Raw genomic sequence first — 23,877 nt, 5'->3', positions numbered from 1 at the left:
GCGCATTAGCAGGAAGCTGGGTTGGAAGTGGAGCAGCTGGGACTCGAACTGCTGCTCATATGGGATGATGGCGCTGCAGGTGGTGGCTTCGCCTGCGGCACACAGCACAGCCCCCTGTGTTCTTGGGTAGCTAAGAGAAGTTGTGGGTGGGTGTGTGTAGGGTGTGGTTTGCAGAGGTCATCACGCACCCCACTGCATGATCGGGGACAGGTGTGGGGTCGTCGTGTTCGGCTCTGATGCGTTGTCACCCGTGACAGCTGCAGGATGGGGTCTCCCTGGTGATTAAAGAGCTATTGCTCCGACCTTGACCAGACCAGGCTTCGTGCCCTTGAGAGATGTTAGGGGACCTAACAGGTCTGCTTTCCTTCTCACTCACCCCCCTTCCCCAGCAGGGCAGCCGACCTACGACCTCCTGGTGATCGGCGGGGGATCCGGCGGCCTGGCTTGCGCCAAGGAAGGTAGGTGCCCCATGTCCCATGCCCCGGCTGGTGTGGCAGGGCCTCGAAGCTTTCGGGGCCTCCTGGAGAGGGTGGCAGTGTCCTTTCTGCAGAGCCTGAGTCCAGGAGCAAGTGCCTCTCTGTAGCCTGCCAGGGCCATTCGTGCCCAGTGTGCCGCCTCCCGGCTGTGCGGTGTGCAGGTCTGAGTGGCCGTCCTCAGCCCACCCAGGGCTCCCAGGATCGGCCTCCCTAGCCGTCACTCCCAGCTCTCACACCCTCCCCAGCGTCCTCAACCTTTTTCCAGAGTGACACACAGAGAGAGATCTTCCACCCGCTGCCGCTTCACGCCCCAGATGCCTGCGACCAGCCGGGGCTGGAACCAAAGGACGGAGAGCCTGGCACTCCATCTGGGCCTCCCTCATGCGTGGCGGGGCCCAAGGAAGCTGGGTCGGAAACACGGAACAGCTGGGGCTAGAACCAGGCGCTGCAGTGTAGGGCGCAGACACCCCAAGTGGCGGCTTAACCCGCTGCACCACAATGCCTGCTCCTCCTCCCTGTCCTTTGGATGCTTCCAGAAGGTTCTTCCTTCCTTTGCTTCGGCTGCGGGGGCCCGCTCACCTTCCCAGTCTTTGCAGCCCCACCGAGCTGTGTCCCCTGCCGTCCCCTCCTGCCACCGGCTCCCTGTCCTTGCACCCTGACCCACCCACGGATATCACCAGGTAGCGCACAGATTGGCTGCTCTTGGGGACCCCGTGCCCTGCTGCAGGGGTTCCCAGCCACCCCGAGAATATGGGCAGCGCTGTGGAAGCCGATGTGGGTGACTGGCAGGGGAGAGAGGTGGGGCCCAAATGAGAGGGTGACCCCCTGGCCCTCTGTCTTCAGAACCGTGACTCTGGGTACAGCCACGCGTTGTTCAGCCGCTAGGATGGCTCTGAGGAAAGTATCCTGGGCCGATGTCATCGTCATCCTGCAAAGAACAGAGTGTGTAACGCCAGCGCAGATGGCACCCGGCCAGTCTGTGAGACGGTGTCTGCATGCAGCCGGCGGCTGTTCCCCCGAACCCTGTGTGGCTCCCAGGTTCCAGGCATGTGGAGGAGATCCTCCATCCACTGCCTGGCTTCTGTGCCAGCCTGGGGGGCGGGGGCAGGAGCCTGGGGGTCGGCACCTCGCCAGCCCTCGGAAGCCAGGAGCTTCTTCCAGGTCTCCCAGGTGGGTGCAGGGGCCCAAGGACTTGGGCCAATTTTTCTGCTTTCCCAGGCCACAGCAGAGAGCTGGATTGGAAGAGGAGCAGCCAGGACTCGAACTGGTGCCCATGTGGGATGCTGGCACTGCAGGTAATGGCTTTACCTGCTTCACCACAGTGCCGTCCCCAGCTTTGTTTTAAATTTAACCAACATGCCACAAACTGTGCATGCTTTTTTAAATTAAAAAAAAATTATTGAGGCCAGCGCTGTGGTGTAGTAGGTTAGACCACTGCCTGCAGTGCCGGCATCCCATATGGGTCCAGTTCGAGTCCCAGCTGCCCCACTTCCTATCCAGCTCTCTGCTGTGGCCTGAGAAAGCAGTGGAAGATGGCTTAAGTGCTTGGGCCCCTGCACCCTCATGGAAGACCCAGAAAAAGCTCCTGGCTTCTGGCTTCAGCCTGGCTCAGCCCCGGCTGTTGCAGCCATTTGGGGAATGAACCAGCAGATCAAAGACCACTCTCTATGTCTGTAACTCTGCCTCTCAAATAAATAAATCTAAAAAAAAAAAAAAAAAAAAAGATTTATTTATTTGAAAGCATTAGGGAGAAGTGGGAAGTGAGCCAGATGTAGCACTCTCTTTCTGTGTTTATCTGTTTCTCTCTCTGCCTCTCAAAGAAACTTCTCTCCCATGGAAGGCCCCAAAGTGGATCAGTTGTCATGTAGCATGTCTCTTATCTAAGTGTTTTTTTAAAATATTTATTTTTATTTATTTGAAAGACAGAATTACAAAGAGAGGGAGAGACAGAGAGAGGTCTTCCATCCTCTGGATCACTCCCCAAATGGCTGCAATGGCTGGAGCTGGGCCAATCCAAAGCCAGGAGCCAGGAGCCTCTTCCAGGTTTCCCACGTGGGCGCAGGGGCCCAAGCACTTGGGCCATCCTCTACTGCTTTCCCAGGCCACAGCAGAGAGCTGTATCCAAAGTGGAGCAGCCAGGACTCGAACCAGCACCCACATGGGATGCCAGCACTGCAGGCGGCAGCTTTACCAGCTACACCACAGCACTGGCCCGCATGTGTATATATATTTTAAATTGGGTCTGTACTGAACTCGTGGAGTTTTGCGTGCTATTACTCCGTACAGCCAACTCCTCTGTATTAGATGCCAGATGCAAGCGATCCAGAGATGATTTAGAGCGTGCGGGCGGGCGCACTTCTGTTCTGCGCAAACACCACACCTCATTACGTGGGGCACTTGAGCGTCTGCAGGTGCTGGCACCCTGGGGGGTCCGACGCCGACCCCCTCAAAGACCGAGGGCCCACTCTGCTGTAGCCTGCCGCGTTGTACATCTCTCTGTCAGATTTATCGCTGAGTGGCTCATATTTTAGATAACAACTTTATTGAGATATAAGTGATACCAGACGTGCGTCCTTCAAAAAGTTCGTGGAAAGATGGGCTGAAAAGACCAGTGTCTTTTGGTGTAAAAAGAAAAAAATCTGAAATCCATGTGTAGGTTTTTTTTTTTTTTAATATTTATTTATTTGAGAGGTAGAGTTACAGAGAGAGGTAGAGACAGAGAGAGAGGTCTTCCATCCACTGGTTCACTCCCCAGTTGGCCGCAATGACCAGAGCTGCGCCAATCCGAAGCCAGGAGCCAGGAGCTTTTTCCAGGTCTCCCACGTGGGTGCAGGGGCCCAAGGACTTGGGCCATCTTCTACTGCTAACCCAGGCCATAGCAGAGAGCTGGATCAGAAGAGGAACAGCCGGGACTCGAACCGGTGCCCATATGGGATGCCGGCGCTTCAGGCCAGGGTGTTAAGCTGCTGGGCCACAGCACCAGTCTGTTTTTCATAGTAGGCATTTTCCTTGACGTTCCTAAGATGCTTGTGTGTATGAGTTCATCTTTGAGGTGTGCGTGTGCAGTGTGACTGTTGAAAGGGCGTCCGTGGCTTCCTGTAGATTCACAGCTGCACAGCCGTCACGGTTCGGGGCACTTTCCTCTGGCTCCAGAAAATTCTGTTCCCTCCTCCAGCCCGGCCCCCACTGGTCACTTCCTCCTTCTTATTTGACGTAAAGCTTTAGACAACAACTAAACGAGAGAGAGTGCGTGTCAGGACTGCAGCTTCTGGCCATGCCACTTCCTATGTGTCCCTTTGTGATGGACGCTGGGTGGTGGCCCAGGCGGAGTTTGTGGCCACTGTGAGCCCTGTGGCTGTGAGCGTGTGGCTGCCTGTCCCCGCCCCGTGGTAACCCTGAGTAGCCACTGGAGGAGCAGTCAGGCTGTTTCCCACAGCGGCTGCACCATCACCTGCCCACCTGCAGTGCCCAGGGTTCCAGTTTCGCCACCTGCTGGTTATCTGCCCTTAAAGCCGCCCTGAGTGGGTGTGGAGCCGTGGCTGCTGTATGTTGTCCTGGTGCTTACAGATTTGAGCATCTTTTCATGGGCTTGTTGGTCATTTGTAACGATCTTTGAAGAAACGTGTATGCAGGGGCCAGCACTGTGGTGTAGTGGGTAAAGCGCCCCCTGCAGTGCCCGCATCCCATATGGGCACTGGTTCAAGTCCCGGCTGCTCCACTTCCCATCCAGTTCTCTGCTGTGGCGTGGGAAAGCAGTGGAAGATGGCCCAAGTGCTTGGGCCTCTACACCCACGTGGGAGACCCGGAAGAAGCTCCTGGCTCCTGGCTTTGGATAGGCACAGCTCCGGCCTTGTGGCCGTTTGGGGACTGAACCAGTGGATGGAAGACCTCTCTCTCTCTCTGCCTCTGCCTCTCTGTAACTCTGCCTTTCAAATAAATAAATCTTAAAAAAAAAAGGAAAGAAACATCCATGCAGACTCTGTTTTTAAAAGGTCTTTTATTACTGAGTTTAAACATTTTTTCTTCTTTTCAATACTCGTGTTTTCTTTTTTTAAGATTTATTTATTTGAAGGAGTTACAGAGGGAGAGGGAGAGGGAGGGGTCTTCCATCTGCTGGTTCACTCTCCAGATGGCTGCAGCGGCCGGAGCTGTGCTGATCCAAAGCCAGGAGCCAGGAGCTTCTTCCAGGTCTCCCATGTGGGTGGGAGCACTTGGGCCATCCTCTGCTGTTTTCCCAGACGCATTAGCAGGAAGCTGGATTGGAAGCAAGGCAACTAGGACTTGAACCAGCGCCCATATGGGTTGCTGGTGCTACAGGCGGTGGCTTTACCTGCTATACCACAGTGTGGGCTGCCGTAAGTTTTCTTAAAAAATGGTTTTGTGGCCAGTGCCGGGGCTCAATAGGCTAATCCTCCACCTGCAGTGCTGGCACCCCAAGTTCTAGTCCCAGTCAGGGCACTGGATTCTTTTTTTTTTTTTTTTTTTTTTTTTTTTTGGACAGGCAGAGTGGACAGTGAGAGAGAGACAGAGAGAAAGGTCTTCCTTTACCATTGGTTCACCCTCCATGCACACCGTGCTGATCCGGAGCCAGGAGCCGGGTGCTTCCTCCTGGTCTCCCATGCAGGTGCAGGGCCCCTCTTCCAGGCCAGCTCTCTGCTGTGGCCCAGGAGTGCAGTGAAGGATGGCCCAAGTCCTTGGGCCCTGCACCCCATGGGAGACCAGGAGAAGCACCTGGCTCCTGGCTTCGGATCAGCACGGTGCACCAGCCGCAGCACGCCGGCCACAGCAGCCATTGGAGGGTAAACCAATGGAAAAGGAAGACCTTTCTCTCTCTCTCTCACTGTCCACTCTGCCTGTCAAAAAAAAAAAAAAAAAAGGTTTCTATATTGGAAATGTAGACAAGAGCACAGTTTCCATCCGCTTGTTCACGCTCCAAACGCTGCGTGCATTCGCAGGAAGCCAGAGCTGAAGCAGAGTAGCTGGAACTTGACCCAGGTGCCCCAGTGTGGGATGGGAGTGTGCCGCGTGTGCGGTAGCACCTGCTGCTAGATTTTGTGCACGAGACCCTTAGCAGGTCCATAATTTGCAAATACTTTCTCCCGTTCTGTGGGTTGTCTTTTGGTTTTACATGGGGGTGGGGGCAGAGAGAGAGGGAGCTCTCTTCTGCTGGTTCACTCCCCAAAGCCTGCAGCATTTGTGTGGAGCCAAAGCCAGGAGCCAGGAACTTGGACTCCCATGTAGATGACAGGAACCCCAACCACCTGAGCCATCCCTTGCTGCCTTTTGGGGTCTGTGTTAGCAGGAAGCTGGAGTCAGGAGCTGGAGCCAGGAGCTTCTTCCAGGTCTCCCATGTAGGTGCAGGGGCCCAAGGACTCAGGCCATCCTCCACTGCTATCCCAGGCCATAGCAGAGAGCTGGATCGGAAGTGGAGCAGCCGGGACCTGGACCGGCACCCATATGGGATGGCAGCACTGCAGGCGGCAGCTTTACCCACTATACCACAGGGCAGCCCCCCAGTCATAGTTGCTAACATCCGTACCCTGAGTGAGTGCTGTGTTGTTTCCTGCACTTCCAGTTCAGGAGGTTTAGGTCCAGCACGGCCCCCCAGGCCGTTATATCCAGGGCCCCAGTGCGAATGCTGTGCCCATGGCCGGATGGAGGACCTGCTACCTGCTTGGGTCATGATGGCAGAGTTGGCTTCAGGGCCTGGGACTGGTGACCCTGAGTGGCCTCACTCATGGCTGGGAGGGCAGCCAGGAGGCTCCATGGGGTGGGGGTGGGGCTCTGCCGAGGGGTTACGCCAATGAGGAGGGCCCTGGAGAGCTGGTGGGTGGCGCAGCTGTGTGGCTACCATGGCAGGGTCAGAGGTCACTGGCATTGCTCAGCAGGTGCCGCTGGCCCGCGGGGCCCTTTCTTTGATCTAGTCCAGGGTTCCCTAGCCCTAAACAAACTCGCTGTTGGCCTCACCTGGCGTTGTCTTGTCATTGCAGCCGCCCAGCTGGGAAGGAAGGTGGCCGTGCTGGACTATGTGGAGCCTTCTCCCCGAGGTGGGCGCCGGGGCGGGGGTGGGGTGGGGGTGGGGGTGGGGCCACTCAGCCCCCTTCCCTCACTGCCCATGCTCTCTGGACAGGGCCCTGTTTCTAGTCTCTTGTTTTTCAAAGGTCCACTGGCTGGTTCCCTCCCGAGATGGCCACAATAGTTAGGGTTGGGCCACGCCAAAGCCAGGAGCTCCTTCAGGTCTCCACGCAGGTGCAGGGGCCCAAGGACTCAGGCCATCCTCCACTGCTTTCCCAGGCCACAGCAGAGAGCTGGATCGGAGGTGGAGCAGCCGGGACTCGAACCGGCGCTCCTATGGGATGTCGGTGCTGCAGGCGATGGCTTTACCCGCTATGCCACAGCGCCAACCTCAGCCCACCAAAGAATTCTTAAACACCCCAGAAAAGCAGGGAACCCCTCGGGCGCCCTGGATGGCAGTTCGAGCTCCTCCTCCCCCCGCAGGCACCAGGTGGGGCCTTGGCGGCACCTGCGTGAACGTGGGCTGCATCCCCAAGAAGCTGATGCACCAGGCGGCTCTGCTGGGGGGCGCCATCCGGGACGCCGGCCGCTACGGCTGGGAGGTGGCCCAGCCCGCCCGGCACGACTGGTGAGCAGCTTCCCTTGGGAGGAGGGGGCGGAGGGTGGCTGTTGTCAGTGAACACTTCTGGGGAGCCGGATCGGGGACAGCCAGCTGTTCTCAGCCCTGGCCACACCGGGAGACGTCTTCCATTGTCACTGGGGGAAGGGCCCGCTGTACCTGCTGCGTGGAACCCAGGGACGGCGGCACAGTGCAGGAGAGGCGTGGTCCTGGCTCAGCGATTCTCACATGGGCTGGGTGTGCACATTGGAGGTGCAGAGTCCCTGTGTTGGTGGCTGTGAGACAAAGCCACCCACCCCCCTGCCCTGGCGCCAGTGGTCCCAACAGCCCCAAACCTGGACAGAGGCGCGGCTCCCCTCCCGGCCCCACCCCGACCCCCGTGCAGGAGGGTGGCTGTCGCCAGGCCCCACCTTTGAAAGCACTTCCGGCTCGCTAACTCTGCGTTCTGTCGTTACCAGGAGCAAAATGGCAGAAGCTATTCAGAACCACGTCAGATCCCTGAACTGGGGGCACCGCGTCCAGCTGCAGGAGAGGTGGGCAGTGCTGCGGCCGCCCTGGGACCAGGGGCGGGCGGGCCTGAGGTCCTCGCAGCACGGGAGGGCCAGGGTGGCTGCATGGCCAGACAGGGCTGGGCCAGGAGGCGACCCACGGAGAGGAGAACCCGGGGAGGCCTCCAGGTGCCGCAGGTGGCACAGCTGGGCCCGGGCAGCCCCGTGGCAGGTGCCTCCCCCAGGCAGGGCCCCAGCGGACTCCCCAGGCCAGCGCAGAGCTGGGTTCTCCCTGCCTTTCTGCTGTGCTCTGGCCCTTGCCCTGAGTGTGCTGTGTCTTGGCCCTGCTGCCCAGGGTGCCCCCGGCTCACTGCGGTGCGGCCCACTGAGGCAGGTGAGGGCTCGGGGTTCGGGAGAACTTCTGCGGGCTCTGGGGCGGGGCGGCTGCTCCTGTCCCCCAGGAGCCAGCACTGCCGTCCTGATTGCAGAGCGTGGTTGTGAGTGGCCGTGTACTCCGGCGCCTCTCACATCACGCTGCCTGGGTGTGGTCCCGGCTCAGGCTCCTGACTCCAGCTTCCCGCTAATGAGGCCCCCTGGAGGCAGCGGTGATGGCTGCAGTGGGTGGGTCCCACGTGGGAGACCTGGGTGGAGCTCCGGCCCCTGGCTTTGGCAGGCATTCGGGGAGTGAACCAGCAGAGAGGAGTTCCCAGCCTGTCGCCTGTTTCATTGAAATAAAATCAAACACTGTGGGGCTGGTGCTGTGGCACAGCGGGTTAAAGCCCTGGCCTGCAGCGCCAGCATCCCATATGAGCGCCGGTTCTAGGGTTCTAGTCCTGGCTGCTCCTGTTCCGATCCAGCTCTCTGCTGTGGCCTGGGAAAGCAGTGGAGGATGGCCCAAGTCCTTGGGCCCCTGCACCACGTGGGAGACCCATAGGAAGCTCCTTGCTTTGGATCAGCGCAGCTCCGACCGTTTCGGCCATCTGGGGAGTGAACCAGCGGATGGAAGACCACTCTCTGTCTCTGCCTTTCTCTGTAACTCTGTCTTTCAGATAAATAAAATAAATCTTAAAAAAAAAATCAAACACTGTTAGGCTGCGGAAGCCTCGATGGTCCCATTCTCCCGGCTTCCCTGCACCCCTGAAGACAGAGGGTGGCACTGACCCGGTGGGTGCCTCGGCTCCCCATGGAACACCCCGAGGTGATAAGGATTGGCTTTGAGAGCCTGGCACTGCTCCAGGTCTAGTGCCGGCTGTTGGGACCACTCCAGGCTGGCTTCTGTCCCCGCCTTGACACCTGCGGTCACAACATCACCCCCACCTCCCCTCCAGACATGCCGGCACGGCTGTCCACTCACTTCCTGCCTCACCTGAGTCATGGACACGGGGTGTCTGCCTGGGTGGCCGACTGCAGATCACCTTGGAGCAGTCTGCACAGAGCACACACACACACACACACAGACAGAAACAGAGAGAGAGAGATCTTCCATCTGCTGGTTCACTCCCCAAATAGCCACAACAGCCAGGGGTGGGCCAGACCAAAGCCAGGAGCCAGGAGCTCCATCCAGGTCCCCCACGCGGGTGCAGGGGCCCAAGCACTCAGGCCATCTTCCTCTGCTTTTCCCAGGCGCATCAGCAGGGAGCTGGATCAGAAGTGGTGCAGCTGGGACTCGAACTGGTGCTCGTAGGAGATGGTGGCGTCACAAGTGGCTTTACCCACTGCGTCACTGCGCCAGCCCCAGGGCTCTGTAGTTCATCCCAGCGGTGATCTTTGGGGTACAAAGGAACCATCCCCCCAAGTATTCATGGTTCTCACCACTGTTCTGATTCCTGCAGGAAAGTCAAATACTTGAACGTCAAGGCCAGGTTCATTGACAAGCACACAGTTCTCGGCGTTAGTAAGGACAAGAAAGAGGTGAGCGCCCAACTCGCCCTGCCCTTCGGCTCCCACGGGCCCTGGGCACCAACTCCAGGCTGTGCGTGGCCTCGCTGCTGCTCTCGGGGGTTCACACACTAAGCTGTGCGTGGCGTCATCCCTGCCCCTGCGTGCAGGACAGCGTGTGGGGCTCAGCTCGGAGGGGACGAGACAGCCATGTGCCAGTGTCGTGGGGCCTCTGAGCTGCGGGCCACCCTGTAGGGCAGGGCACTCCGGCAGACGGGCGCCACAGCGTCCCCGTTTGCAAAACCCGTGGCTTCTTTGGTGTCTCCTGCAGACTCTGCTCTCGGCGGATCACATCGTCATTGCCACTGGAGGACGGCCCAGGTACCCCACGCTCGTGAGTGTCCTTGCCTGCCCGCGGGCACGTCCGTGGCCTTCATCCCAGACTCCTCCCCCACCCCGCTCCTATCTCCTTCACTCCTATCGTCGCCCCGCTGTCTAATGCTGTCTCGGGGATAGGAGATGGCACTGCCCACCGCGTGGCCAGGTCCTTGTGGGGCCTGCGGGAGGGAGCATCCGGAACTTCCTCGGGTAGGCTGGCATCGGGGTGCAGCAGGTGCAGCGGCGGCTTGGGACAGTGCGCCCCCTGGTGGCGGTGCATCCAGCTCCCTGCCAAGGCTCGCTGGTGTCCTAGTTCTTCCCTGAGCAAACCCCAGAAACACCTGCCTTCTTAATTTTTTTTAGCCAACTGGGATCCTTAATCGCTTGAAATCCACTTCTTGCCGGCCTGCACATCTGACTCACAGGCCACTGAGTGGGCGCTGGACCCTGGGGTTTTTCCGTCGGCTCAGCCGTCCTGGGCACAGAGCCCTCAGGGTCCGCTGGCACCCTGAGCCCAGTTTCCCCATCCTGAGCCGGGGTCCTGTGCCCGGGGCGTGGATCAAGGGTCCCAGAGAAAGCTGCCGGCCCCACACCCACCTGGGAGGCACTAGCCTGGGAGGTACCCTGGGTTGGGTGGGGACAGGGGCAGCGGTGGCCCGAGGGGGCCAGGCCCCCAGGCGGTGTCATCATGCGTGTCCCGTTCCCCTCCCGCAGATCCAAGGTGCCTCGGAGTATGGGATCACAAGCGACGACATCTTCTGGCTGAAGGAATCCCCCGGAAAAACGTAAGCCCCAGCGCGCCTGCGGGGTGGGCCGGGTGAGCAAGGGACCTTGCTTGGGGGACATCCCTCCCCTTGCCCCGCTCAGTGCAAGTTGGGCTGCAAAACCCAGCGCGGGGGGTTCATGCACGCAGGTTCCCAGGGAGACCACCAGAGGGCGCCAGAGGCCCGTCCCACAGCCGCCAACGCTGGTGGCAGAGCCCCCGAGGTGGCCAGGGGCGGCCTAGGCCTGTCCGCGCGAGTGGACGCGGAGCAGGGGTGCTACTGTCCCCGAGCTAGGGAGCCGGGCCTGCCGTGCGGACCGCAGGCGTCCCCAGCTTCTGTCTGCAGGGAGCCAGGGTTGGACCCAGGCGCTCAGGTGCAGGTGCAGGTGCGGGTGTGGGCCGCGTTCATGGTTGCCGCTGCTGCCAGGCCGGGCCTGGCCTCACGTGTTTTTCCTGTGGCGACCAGACAAAGGTCACGTGCCGGCATAGCCATGTCTAAGGGTGCACTCCCTGGCCTCGGTGCCGCACGCAGCCTGGGCCCCGGGTGCCTGCCTTGTGAAGGCAGCATCATATTCCAGTGCCCTGGGAGACGCCCCATTGTTTTGGGAGATGCTGGTGCACAGACACTTGGTTGCTGTGGGAGGGATACAGGGAGAGGGAGAGGGAGAGGGAGGGAGAGCGAGTGAGCGAGCAGCCGGGACTGGAACCCGTGCTCCTGTGTGGGACGAGGACATAGGTGCAGCCTGGCACAAGCCACGGTGCCTGCTGACGCGTTCCGGTTTCTGACAGTAGCTGTGCTGGTAGAGCGAGCTGATCAGCCACATTTTATCTAGATGAGGGACTTTCTGAAAGGTTAATGGGAAAAGCGCAATCCAAACATGAGCTCATTTTGGTACGGAAACTTTCCGAACCCCCCGCGGCGTGTCCCGGTCCCGGCGGCCGGCACATCCAGGCTCCTCCCCAACCCCAGCTGAACTCACAGCACCTCTTCGCGCCTTTCCTGGCCGGGGGTCTGGCTTTTGATTTGGTGATTTGTTTTTTCATGTAGAAATTAAAAAAAAATTTTTTGTAGTGAATTTTTTGTTTCAAATTTTTTTTAATTTTTATTTATTTATTTTAAAGATTTATTTATTTGAAAGACAGAATTAGGCCGGCGCCGTGGCTCACTAGGCTAATCCTCCGTCTTGCAGCGCCGGCACACCAGGTTCTAGTCCCGGTCGGGGCGCCGGATTCTGTCCCGGTTGCCTCCTCTTCCAGGCCAGCTCTCTGCTGTGGCCAGGGAGTGCAGTGGAGGATGGCCCAAGTGCTTGGGCCCTGCACCCCAGGGAGACCAGGATGAGTACCTGGCTCCTGCCATCGGATCAGCGCAGTGTGCCGGCCGCAGCACACTGGCCACGGCGGCCATTGGAGGGTGAACCAATGGCAAAGGAAGACCTTTCTCTCTGTCTCTCTCACTGTCCACTCTGCCTGTCAAAAAAATAAAAAATAAATAAAAATTTAAAAAAAATTACACAGAGAGAGGAGAGGCAGAGAGAGAGAGAGAGAGGTCTTCCATCCGATGGTTCAATCCCCAGATGGCCACAACAGCTGGAGCTGCGCCAATCCGAAGCCAGGAGCCAGGAGATGCTTCAGGGTCTCCCACGAAGGTGCAGGGGCCCAAGCACTTGGGCCATCTTCCACTGGTTTCCCAGGCCACAGCAGAGAGCTGGATCGGAAGAGGAGCAGCCGGGACTAGAACCGGCGCCATGTGGGACACCAGCACTGCAGGCAGTAGCTTTACCCGCTACACCACAGCACCGCCCCCTCTTTTTTTTTTTTTTTTTTTTTCCTATCTTTGGCGATCTCTCTGCTCTCTCTGATGATTGTCCCCGTTTTCCGCGCAGGGGGTCTTGGAAAAGTGCATAGGAAATGTGCGTTACAAATTTACGAATGGATTAATGGATCTGGTGTTTTGTTTTGTTTTGTTTTGGACAGCAAACGTTTTTAATTCAGTTTTTTTCCACACACGCTTTGCTGTTCACTGGCCTTCTTTGAAAATGAGAGTGCGTGTCGGCAGCGTGGGCCTTGGCGCCCACCCCCTGCAGGTTCCTCCCTCCCCTCTCTCCTTGGCCTTATCTCCCAGCTGCTGTTCGTGTTAGACCGATTCCCCTGTCATGCAGGCACAGCTACGTCTCAGCGTCTTTTAACTTGTCTTTTTTTTTTTTTTTGGATGTAACTTAAATCTCTTTTTACACTTAATGGCTTTTAGATTTATTACATGTTCAGAAAGGCCTGTGTCATCCCCCCACCCCCACCATACCCTGCTCCCCAGCCAAGGCTCTTTCCAGAAAAATAAAATAAAAAGCCCCTGTATTTTCCTTCAAGCCTTGCCTAGGTTGAGTCTTTATCTTCCCCTGCTGGTCGACAGCCTGGCCCTCAGTCCCCACCTCGGGGTCCCAAGTCCCACCTACAGCTTTGGCTGTGGGGTCTGGCCTCATTTTTTGTCTTGTCGAACACATGATGTGATGGCCTTGATGGCCATGGCCTTGATGGCAATGGCTATAGTCTCCCGTCCCCACTCCCCCACCCCATTCCCTGGAGGCCAGCCCCTCCATCCAGGCTGAAGCCGCCCATGTGCTTGGGTCATCTTCTCGCCTGTCCCTGAAGGCAGCATTTTCCAAACACTGGTGGTGCATATTTCTTTTCTTTTCTTTTGACAGGCAGAATTAGACAGTGAGAGAGAGACAGAGAGAAAGGTCTTCCTTTGCCGTTGGTTCACCCCCCAGATGGCCGCCACGGCTGGTGCGCTGCGCCGATCTGAAGCCAGGAGCCAGGTGCTTCTCCTGGTCTCCCATGCAGGTGCAGGGCCCAGGCATTTGGGCCATTCTCCACTGCACTCCCGGGCCACAGCAGAGAGCTGGCCTGGAAGAGGAGCAACCGGGACAGACTCCAGCACCCTGACCAGGACTAGAACCTGGTGTGCCGGCGCTGCAGGCGGAGGATTAGCCTAGTGAGCCGCGGTGCCGGCCTGGTGGTGCATATTTCTTGGCAAAGGCTGCTCCCCCCTCCCCGAGGGGTGGTGGAGCTGGGGAAGGGGACCCCGCACTGTGGGTACACAGTGTTCCCCACCCCCACCCCCGCTTGGACCTGCCCACCCCAGCAAGGTGTGGCCAGGGTTTGGGGGACAGCTCCCCCCCCCCCCCACTGTGAGGCTGAAACAAACCTGGCTGGGCTAGGAAGACCCAAGCATAGGTATTCTGATCAGGAAAGAAACCACGGGTGTTTATTTTCTTCCAAAAAATAAAAAAACACACACATTTAGAAGTTTTTTTTTTCCCCAGGACCTTTCATTTAGAAGGAATCTAGGTATGTTATTGTTTAAGAGGAGGGGGGAGAAAAAAAGTGTTTGCAATGTATCAGTCACCCGTTCTGTTCTGAGCATGATTTATGTGAGGAAATGTTTTTTTAAAAAAAAAATCACGCTGGAGATATATCCCCGAACGATGCTTCTGTGAAACACGCCTTTTGTCGGGCCCTTGCTAATGCAAGTCGTAACAGTGTAACGTGGGAGTCACTGTTTACATGTTACATTCCTTGGCCCAGTCAAAATAAGCCCGCGGGGTCTACGGTAGCATTTCTGTATTTTATCAGCTTGGGCTGGGGGCCGGGTGGGCAGGCCTCGGCTCACGCTTGGAGGGGCTGTTTCAGCCAGATTTATTTGCCTTATAAATATTCCCCGTGTTTATTTTAACTCGCCTTTAAAATGGAGCTGAAATTAATATGGACCCCGGGGGCTGCTCCCCACGCCTACTCTGCCCTGGCCCCCCAGCGCCTCCCGGGACCTGGGGCGACGTTTGGACTTGGCTTCCTGCAGGATGCTCAGGGGTCCGAGCCCCAAGGGCCTGCCTTCCTCCTGCCCCGGGAGCAGACAGCTGGGTCATCAGGTGCATCTCCATGCAGCGGGGTGGCCAAGCCCAGGCCTCCTCCATGGGACAGAGAGTCAGCAACCGCTCCCCCGGCGGCTGAGTGCATGCGTTAGAACCCTAACAGGTGGCTGACCCCAGGCAGGGAGCCCCCGCAGTCACGGTTCAGGCCAGCGGGACTCGAGCCACAGCCGGCTGGCCCTGGGAGAAGGCGGGGTCTGGCCAGCGCAGGGCCCTGGGGGGCACTCCGGGTGGGCACCACACTGGTGCCCCTGTCGGCTGGCCTGCTGGGACAGTAGGGGTGCAGAGAGGGCTCCGTGGCTCGGCGTGGCTGAGCGGAGCAGGTGGAGGCGGTGTGGAAAAGGTGAGAAAAGGCGGAAACAGCCAGGCCCAGGGAGCTGCTGCTGTGTGCGCGGGAAGCCTCCGGCCCGGTCCCCACGAGGGTGACTGCGGTGGGGGTGCACTCGCGTGCAGCTGTCGGCCCTGACACTGTCCGTCCTCGGGCTCCAGGCTCTGTGGGGGCCGTCAGCCTTTGCCGGGCTAGGCTCTGAGCGGCAGGAGGGAGGAAGGTGCATTTTATCCGAGCCAAGACGACTGCTGGGCTGCTCAGCCTCCCTCCGCGTCCAGCAAATGGGAGACCAACTTCCGCCAAGGGCTCCCGCTCGCCCCGGCCCCCCACGCGCGTCCCTGAGGCTGGGGACCCGCACACAGGGGCTGGGGGCGCCGGCAGGGCTGCCGAGGGGCCAGGTGCGGCCCGCGTGTGGGTGTCGCCCTCCCTCGGAGCACGGGAGCCAGCTGGAGAGCTCTCTTAAGCCCGGGGGCTTCGAGGGCCTGAATTAATGCCTTTGTTGCTGCTTCCTCCCCGCCGCCCCCCAACAATTCTTGATTTGGAAACGAGAAAGCCCGCCCTGTGATTTAGGCTAATCCCCCTCCGCGGAAACAGCGCCTGCGCACCGAGAGGCTCGGGGCGGGGGGCGCACTTCGGGACTCGGGGACTTCCCAGGGGCCGTGGCCGCCAAGACGGTTGCCCCCGTGCTTGGCCACGTGGGAAGAGGGCCTGGAGGACCGCGGGCCCCAGGGCTTCGCCCAGGTCCCAAGACAAGCAAGGAGGGGGTGCTGCGTGCATGCGTGCGGCGCTGACGGGACGCTCGTACGCACCTACGGTCCCACGCAGGTCACGGTCGCGCCGCCACGCTCTTACGTTGTCTGGGGCACGCAGCTACGCTCTTGCCGGTTACGTTCCCGTGCTGCTGCGCTCTCTCATGGCCTCATGCAGACCACGTTCGCGTGCCCCTAGGTTCTTTTTTTTTTTTTTTTTTTTTGGCAGGCAGAGTGGACAGTGAGAGAGAGACAGAGAGAAAGGTCTTCCTTTGCCGTTGGTTCACCCCCCAATGGCCACCGCGGCCGGCACGCTGCAACCAGCGCACCGCGCTGATCTGATGGCAGGAGCCAGGAGCCAGGTGCTTATCGTGGTCTCCCATGGGGTGCAGGGCCCAAGCACTTGGGCCATCCTCCACTGCACTCCCAGGCCACAGCAGAGAGCTGGCCTGGAAGAGGGGCAACCGGGACAGAATCCGGCGCCCTGACCGGGACTAGAACCCGGTGTGCCGGTGCCGCAAGGCAGAGGATTAGCCTAGTGAGCCGCAGCGCCGGCTTGCCTCTACCTTCTTATGTACTCTCGGGGGCGTGCGGCTTCCGCCCCCACGCAGTTCAATGTGTTCCTGCGTCTCTGCTGTACGCTCCAGACCGCAGACCCGCAGCGCCCGGGTTCTGTGTTTTCAGTGGCCTTTCTTATCTTACCATTGGGTTTTGTGACTTGGAAGGTGTGGCTGTCCACGCTTGCGCGTGTGCGCGCACAGACCCATGTCCGGGGTCGCACGGACCCATGCCCAGGGTCCCCCCGGCCTCCTTGCTAGCTGCAGGCGCGTGGCCGGCCCGGCGTCAGAGCCCCGTCCGCTCGCCACGCCGTGAGCCTGGCGGCTGTGTCCCCCACTCCTGTGAGGAAGCCCTGGTTGCCAGCTGCTCCCCGCAGGGCCCCTGCGGAGCATCCCAGGGGATCCGCCGCTTTGTGAGATGGAATTATATCATTAGTACCTGCCGGGATTAGCGCTGACATCGGGCTTATCCGTCCTTACATCGCCTCCTCGCGTTCAAAGGCCGGAGGGGGTGCTCTGCCGAGCCCACCCACATGCAGCCACCCCTGCTGGGGCTCCCTCCCGCTCTGCGCTCAGCTCTGTGCCGCTTGGCGTGTGCGCGCCTGTGCAGGTGCTGTGTGCACGTATGCCGTGTGTGCACGTGTGAGTGGGTGTGTGTGGGTGCTGTGTTCGCATAGGCCGAGGCGTGTGCACGTGTGTCGTGTTTCCGCAGCCACGGGTCTGTCTGCACGGGCGTCTGCGTACATTCATGAGCGCAAGTACCTAGTGTGTGGCGTTGGATAGCAGAAGAGGACTTAAGTTACTCATGCCGTTACGTGTTTCCAGCGAGTGCCCTTCCCCGCATGCCCTCAGCCCCTGCTTCCGCTGCCAGATCTACCTGGGCCAGGTGTGATGGGCTGGGTGCGCAGGATGGACCCCTGTGCCGTCGGTGGTGGCCCCAGAGTATTTGCGCAGATAACACTAACCCGAGAGCCCCACCCACAACCCAGTGGGGTGACCTGGGTAGCACTCCTTTCTGGGCAGGACAGCCCCGTGCCCTCCCGGGGGATCCCGTCCACCCGTCGGCAGAATCCCGGATGCCTTGCCCCGAGACAGGTGCCCTTCGCCACGGACCACACGGCCCCCAGCACCAGGCAATTTGCTGCCTCTGGCACTGCCTGCCGGGTTGTTTCCGCAGCCTGCAGTCCCTGGGCAGCGCCTTGAGCCTCCTTGTAGCAGCCTGTTTGAACAGCAGACCCGGCGCCCATCAGCTGGCCGTGGGCACCCGGCACGAAGTCTGAGCAAGGGCCCTTCTTGTCCCTCGCGGGGGACCCCAGCTCCTGCCCCCTCCCGGGGGGTGGGGCGGGTCACACAAGTACTCACTTGCTTCTCTCTCTTTGTCCCTTTTTCTAACAGGTTGGTGGTGGGGGCCAGCTGTATCCTTTGCAAACAGCTGTCTTGGGACGTGGATGCTCTTTGCATAGGGCTGCCCCTGCCCCCCTCCCCAGCTGCCCGCCCTCCCTGCATCTGACCAGGCCCCTGTGCCTGGGGGACACTTTGAGGCTGACCTTCCGTGGCTAGGGTTTCCTGGAGGCTCTTCCTGAGCTGCCACGCCGGGCAGCAGGGAAGGGTCTCCCCCCAGGAGCGGCTCTGCTCCGCCTGAGTTCCTCCAGGAGGAGCCTGGGGTGGGGGGGAGGGGAGGTCAGGAGAGGAGCCGCAGGGGAGCGGCCCAGGGTCAGCAGGGGCACCGCGGAGGGAAGATAAAAGCCCTTGCAAGGCCCTAGCTTCTTCCTGCGTGAGCGCCAGCCTGGAGTTCTCCATCACTAAGTGGACACCAGCCCTGGGGCAGAGACCAAACACCAGAGCTGGATAGACACCCCAGGGGAGGAGGGCAGCGGTCAGCCTGGCCCGTGTGGGCGCTGGTGGGAGCCCGAACCCCATCCCCCGCTCCCCGGGCCATCAGACTAGAGACATCAGGGTGGGGGGGAGGGGCACGGGCTGCCAGGGTCTCGCCTTTGTTCCTTAGCCTCCGGCCCTGCAGACGTGGCCTTGGAGTGTGCTGGCTTCCTCACAGGGCTTGGGCTGGACACGACCATCATGATCCGAAGCATTCCCTTGCGAGGCTTTGACCAGGTAGAGCCCTGCAGCCCCCAGCCCCCCGCCCCACCTGCCAAGGCCGCTGTGGTCCCCTGTAGCCTGCCAGCCACACCTCACAGGTGCCTGCGTGGTCTGAATCCTTAACACTCTGAGTTGGATGAGCTTGTCAGAAACGTGGAAACACACACACCCCCGAGGAGGGAGAGGGAGGGGTTGGCACGGGGAGCTTGCAGCCAGGGACCCCTGCATGCTGCCAGGTTGGCCTTAGCTGGTTGGCTTCCTCCTTCCGGTGGTCCCATGAGTAGGTGGCCGTTGGGTGTCGCAGAAGTGCCATTCCCCGCCCCCTCCCGACTCCCCCCTTCCCCACACTGGGGTCTGAGCACAACTACTACCCTTGCAAGCCAAGAGGCGGGTTGGAGTGCTGTCAGTCCCAGACCCAGATGAGATGCGAGGAGCAAGCGCCCAGCACAGTCCTCCCCAGGGACCTCTGTCCTGGGCGCCCCCAGGGAGGGGTCAGCACAGCCCTTGCAGGTCCCACCGCGCCTCTGTCCACTGCCCAGGGGCTGCGTTCAGACTCGCCACCTGGTAATGTCGGCACAGGTGCGGGGGGGGGGGGGCAGGGGGTAGCTGTCTCCTTCCACACTGGCTGCAAACTCCTGCAGTTGGAGTGATGGAGGCTTTTGTGTTTTAACAACAACCTCTTCAAGGAGAAGCCACCCCATTAAAGTCTGAGGTTGTCATTAGGTGTGCGGTGACCCAGGGCTCCCATGAGGGAGGGTGCGTGGCGAGGCAGGGCTGCCTGGCTCTCTGTCGTGGCCCCGTGATACAGACTGGGGAGGAGCTGGGCCTGCCCTCCCCCCAACCCCACCTTGCCCCCCACCCCACCACAGGTACCTCCCACCTAGCCCACCTGGGCAGAGCCACTCCTGAGGGGTGCAGGTGCAGGTTCGGCTGCAGCCAGCCCCACAACCCACCTGCATGGACACCCCTCCCCGCCAGTGATCAAGGGAGCTGGGCCCCCATGTGCTGCCAGGGTGGGGACCCCCAGGGTCTCACAGTCCAGGAAGGGGGAGAAGCTGCCCTCATCATCCCCCAAGCCTGTACCCACACCTGCCCCGGCCCTTCTGGGCGGAGAATTGGGGCTCTGTGGCCTGATGGAGGAGGGAGGTTGGGCCAGGCAGGAGGGGAATGGCGTCAGGATTGAGCCCCTGCAGAAAAGAGGCCGGCTTTAGTGACAGCTTAGTCAGTTGGCGTCTACAGCACAGACCCATGCACCTGCTGACCAAGGGCAGGGACCCCGGGGAGTGGGAGCTGGGAGGGCAGCTGACCACTCTGTTGGGTCAGCCTCCAGGTTCGCAGAGAGCAAGAGGACCCAGAGGAGACAGCCCTTCCCAGCCTCCCAGGAGCCCACCCCCAGGCACCTGTCTCCCACTGCTGCTCCTGGCCCTCACAGCGCCCCCTCTTGGCTTTGCAGCAAATGGCATCCTTGGTCACGGACCACATGGCCTCTCACGGCACCCGGATTCTGAGGGGCTGCACCCCCTCCCGGGTGGCGAGGCTCCCGGACGGCAGGCTCCAGGTCACCTGGGAGGACCGCACCTGCGGCAAGGAGGACTCAGGAGTCTTCAACACCGTCCTGTGGGCCATAGGTAAGGGCGCGCCGAGCCGTGCGCACGCTCTGGGCTCCCCAGGGCCTGTGGACACAGAGGTGGGCAGTGGGAATCCTGGTTCTCTCTTCCAGTCACCGCCTGCGGATTCCCCCTATAATGCGGTTCCTGGCGCGGGGCTGAGGGGAGGGTCAGCCTCCACCTGGCCTTCCTCAGCACACTGGGTCACTTCCACGCCTTTGTCCATCACCGTGTACAGTTCTGGGGACACACACCATAAGGGGCCGCCCGGTAGCCAGTGCTTCCCTTTAGGAAAGATCCTGACCCCGTGTCCTTGGCCGACTGCACGAAGGTTTACGTGTCTCACAGGAGCTAAGCCTGGGTATGTGTGTGTCTAACACCCTAGGTGTTCTGATTTCAGCTTTAGCTGTTTGTAACACAGTGACGATCCAGATCTTTACATTGTTAAAATGGTGACCGCTGGGGCCAGTAGGTTAGGCTGCTGCTTGCCACACTTGGGTCCCATATCAGCACAGGACCAAGCTTCCGCCTGCAAAGCCGGCATCCCGTAAGGTTGCCGGTTCGAGTCCAGGCTGTTCTGCTTGCAATCCAGCTCCCTGCTGATGCACCTGGGAAAAGCAGCGGAAGATGGCCCAGGTGCTTGGGTTCCTGACACCCAACATGGGAGACGTGCAGGGAACTCTGAGTGCCTGGCTGTGGCCTGGCCTAGCTGTGGGCATCGTGGCAATCTGGAGTGTGAGCCAGCATGTGGAAGACCTCTCTCTCTCTCTCTCTCTCTCTCTCTCTCTCTGTCGCTCTGCCTTTCAAATAAGTATTTTTAAAAACTAGGATAATATATGAGTACGTAAAAAGCTCATGGAAAATGGAATTAAGAGATAAGCTAATTTTGTATAAAAGATTTTGAAATCTTTATATAAATAACATAGAACTACTATTTTTTTTAAAAGATTTATTTATTTATTTATTTGAAAGTCAGAGTTACACAGAGAGAGGAGAGGCAGAGAGAGAAAGAGAGAGAGAGGTCTTCTATCCGTTGGTTCACTCCTCAATTGGCCACAGTGGCCGGAGCTGCACTGATCCGAAGCCAGGAGCCAGGAGCTTCTTCCAGGTCTCCCACACAGGTGCAGGGGCTGAAGGACTTGGGCCATTGTCTACTGCTTTCCCAGGCCATAGCAGAGAGCTGGATGGGAAGTGGAGCTGCCAGGTCTTGAACCGGCGCTCATATGCGATGCCGGCGCTTCAGGCCAGGGCATTAACCCGCTGTACCACAGCGCCGGCCCCAGAACTACCATTTTAACTTTTTTTTTTTTTTTTATGATTTATTTGTTTGAAAGGCAGAGTGACAGAGGACTTCCGTCTGTTGATTCATTTCCTAAATGGCCCCAAGATCCAGGTCTGGGAGGCCCAGAAGAAGCTCCTGGCTCCTGGCTGTGGATTCATGCAGCTGCAGCCATTGCGGCCATCTGGGGAGTGAACCAGCAGATGGAAGACCACTCTGTCTCTCTCTGCCTCTACCTCTCTCTAACTCTGCCTTTCAAATAAATAAATAAATCTTTTTAAAAAAATTACTTATTTATTAAAAGGCAGAGTTAGAGAGAGGTCTTCCACCCGCTGGTTCACTCTGCAAATGGTCACAATGGCCGAAGCTGCGCCGATCCGAAGCCAGGAGCTTTCTCCGGGTCTCCCATGTGGGTGCAAGGGCCCAAGGACTTGGGCCATCTTCTGCTACTTTCTCAGGCATAGCAGAGAGCTGGATGGGAAGTGGAGCAGCTGAGTCTTGAACCGGCGCCCATATGGGCTGCCAGCACTTCAGGCAGCGGCTTTACCTGCTACTCCATAATGCTGGCCCCCAAGCCTTTTCATGGTACCTGCTCCGTCCCAGGGGCTGCTTTGGGCTATGCCGATCACCAGGAGTGGGAGTCAGCGGCCTTTGCCGAAGGTACCATTCTGTAGGCTTCCAGAGGCAGCTCAGGGCCCTGCCTGGCGGGTGTGGGCCGGTTCTGTTCTCACCCTCCTGCTCCCTGTGAGCTGTGGGCCCATTTTGCATGGCTAACCAGGTGTGTCTGTGCAGAACCAACCCATTGGTCACCTAGCTGAACACAGAGCTGCTCTGGCGAGGTACCGCGGGATGGGGGTGGGCGTGGGGGAGAATGGAGAGTGTTCTCGTAGCAGGAAGAGACTCCTGCCCAGGGCCTGGGTCTGAGCCCAGCTGAGGGAGGCTGGGGAGGTGCAGCTGGGAGCCCAGTGGGCAGAGCAGAGAGCCCGATGCCGCTGAGGCCGGGTGCTGTGGCCGCCGTGCGTGGGCTCCCGCGTGGAGGCTTCGGGTTCTTGTAGGGGAGATGGTGGTACCCGCACCTGTGCCTCCTCAGATACTGGATGCCCTCGCCCACCCTGACGTCCGCGCCTTTGGGTGTTGGCTTCTGGTTTTCCACATCGCCAGTGAACTTGGGTGCCGTAGGTGGAAGTCACCAAAGGGGCCTCAGAACCCCAGGGGCACCTTCAGAAGCTCGCCTAGCTCCGCCCTGACGGAGTGTGCGGTTACTGAGCAGCCCACGCTGGGGGCTGCTGAGGTGACGCCACCCTGGAGGGGGGTCCCAGAGCCAAATGCTCCTGAAGAAGCCCCGCCTCCTCCTCCCACGTTGCTCTGACCGCGTGGACATCAGAAGCGAAATCCGGGGCGGGGGACGCACAGAGCAGGTTCGTGAGCCGGGGGAGGGCATCGGTGCCTGTCCACCCCACAGTGTTCACCTGGCCGGAGGAGTTCTGGGGCATGCTGTGGGCGGGGACTGTGTCCCAGGGGACACTTGGGACAGGAGAGGGCACACCTGGGACCCAGGAGCCTGCTGGGGTTCCTGTCTTAAATGCCATCACCCCCCATCCCATCAGGGGACCCCTGGCCCTTGTCTTTGGAACAAGGAGGCGGGCCCTGCAGCCAGTGGCAACAGCTGGCAGCACCCCCCCCAACATAAGCCTCCCCTCTCCCACCCCACCTCCCACCGAGTCCACTTTATGTTTTGTGTTTTCAAAAAGCACCCCCCAGACAGTCAGCAGGGCCTGATGGAAGCTGGGGGGTGGTGGAAGCTTCTCGCAGCCCTTGGCCTCTGACCTTGCTTTCAGAGGGCCGCTGCGGCAGGCAGGCAGCGGGGGTCTCTGGCTGGCCTCCTGGGGGCCGTGCGGGCATGTGTGGGCTCCGCTGCTCGCTCACTGGCTTGCTCACTGGCTGGCCCGCCTGAGCCAGGTTTTGTAAACACTAGGGAGCCAGCACTGTCTTCTCCCGCTCTGCTCTGCACGGATAAGCCTGCACCCCGCGTCACCCCCACCGGCAATAAAGGATGATCCTCCTCCAGGAGGCGCCCTGGGGGGGCTGGCATCTGGCGGCCTCTGGCGGGGTGCTCCGAAACAGGAAGTCCTCTAGCCCCTGAGGACTCAACACGGAAGGGAACCCGTGTGGGGCTGGGCGATGCCTTCCCCTGCTGCCTGTGTGCTGGGCACCCTGGCCGGCCACAGCCACAGTGGCCGCCGGCATGGCCCAGGGGGCTGCGCAGCCTGGCAGTGGCGCTGCCCCCCCCCCGCCCCCCCAGTCCTTGATCTCCGTGAGGTGGATTAAGCACATTAGCAGTTAAAGCAGTTAATTGCTGCGCAGGGGGCCCCTCATTGTTTGTCTGTGAATCACCCGCCCACACCAGGTGTCTCAGATAATAGACTGGGAACTCGGGGAGGAGGATTTCCTGTCTGCAGATGTGCCGATTACGGCGCTGAGTGAAGGCAGTCAGCCTGTGCGCCCTGCTCGCTCGCTGGCTCGCTCTCGCTGGCTCGCTCGCTCCACTTCGCCCGCCGCCGCCGAGTTAACCAGTTGTGGCCTGAATCCCGGCCGCCTTGGCTTGGGTCGGGCTGCAGAGAGTGAACACAGAGAGAGCTCTGGGGTGCAGCCAGGTGCTGAGGCAGTCACGGGAGAAGAGCAAGGCCCTTGAACACCTGTCCCCTGCCGGGCGTGCTGAG

At 59.9% G+C, this 23,877-nt stretch overlaps 1 protein-coding gene across 3 annotated transcripts in view; it reads left to right on the top strand.

Moving 5' to 3' along the window:
• TXNRD2 (thioredoxin reductase 2) overlaps positions 1-23,877 on the top strand; it is a 41,293-nt gene that overhangs the window by 2,980 nt on the left and 14,436 nt on the right. For 2 of the 3 annotated variants that reach the window (XM_051837300.2, XM_051837302.2), the window contains exons 2-11: positions 393-458; positions 6,467-6,523; positions 6,975-7,119; positions 7,569-7,643; positions 9,431-9,509; positions 9,808-9,870; positions 10,569-10,639; positions 17,570-17,589; positions 18,195-18,286; positions 19,725-19,899. In XM_051837300.2, the coding sequence (XP_051693260.1) occupies positions 393-458; positions 6,467-6,523; positions 6,975-7,119; positions 7,569-7,643; positions 9,431-9,509; positions 9,808-9,870; positions 10,569-10,639; positions 17,570-17,589; positions 18,195-18,286; positions 19,725-19,899 (843 nt within the window). Of the gene's footprint in view, positions 1-389; positions 459-6,466; positions 6,524-6,974; positions 7,120-7,568; positions 7,644-9,430; positions 9,510-9,807; positions 9,871-10,568; positions 10,640-17,569; positions 17,590-18,194; positions 18,287-19,724; positions 19,900-23,877 lie in introns of all 3 variants that reach the window. The other variant, XM_051837299.2, reaches the window with a different exon arrangement.

The sequence above is a fragment of the Oryctolagus cuniculus genome, chromosome 21, assembly GCF_964237555.1.
Source record: "Oryctolagus cuniculus chromosome 21, mOryCun1.1, whole genome shotgun sequence".
Classification (NCBI taxonomy): domain Eukaryota; kingdom Metazoa; phylum Chordata; class Mammalia; order Lagomorpha; family Leporidae; genus Oryctolagus; species Oryctolagus cuniculus.
The sequence above is the reverse complement of the archived record's forward strand: the minus strand, read 5'-3'. Positions and strand labels throughout refer to the sequence as shown.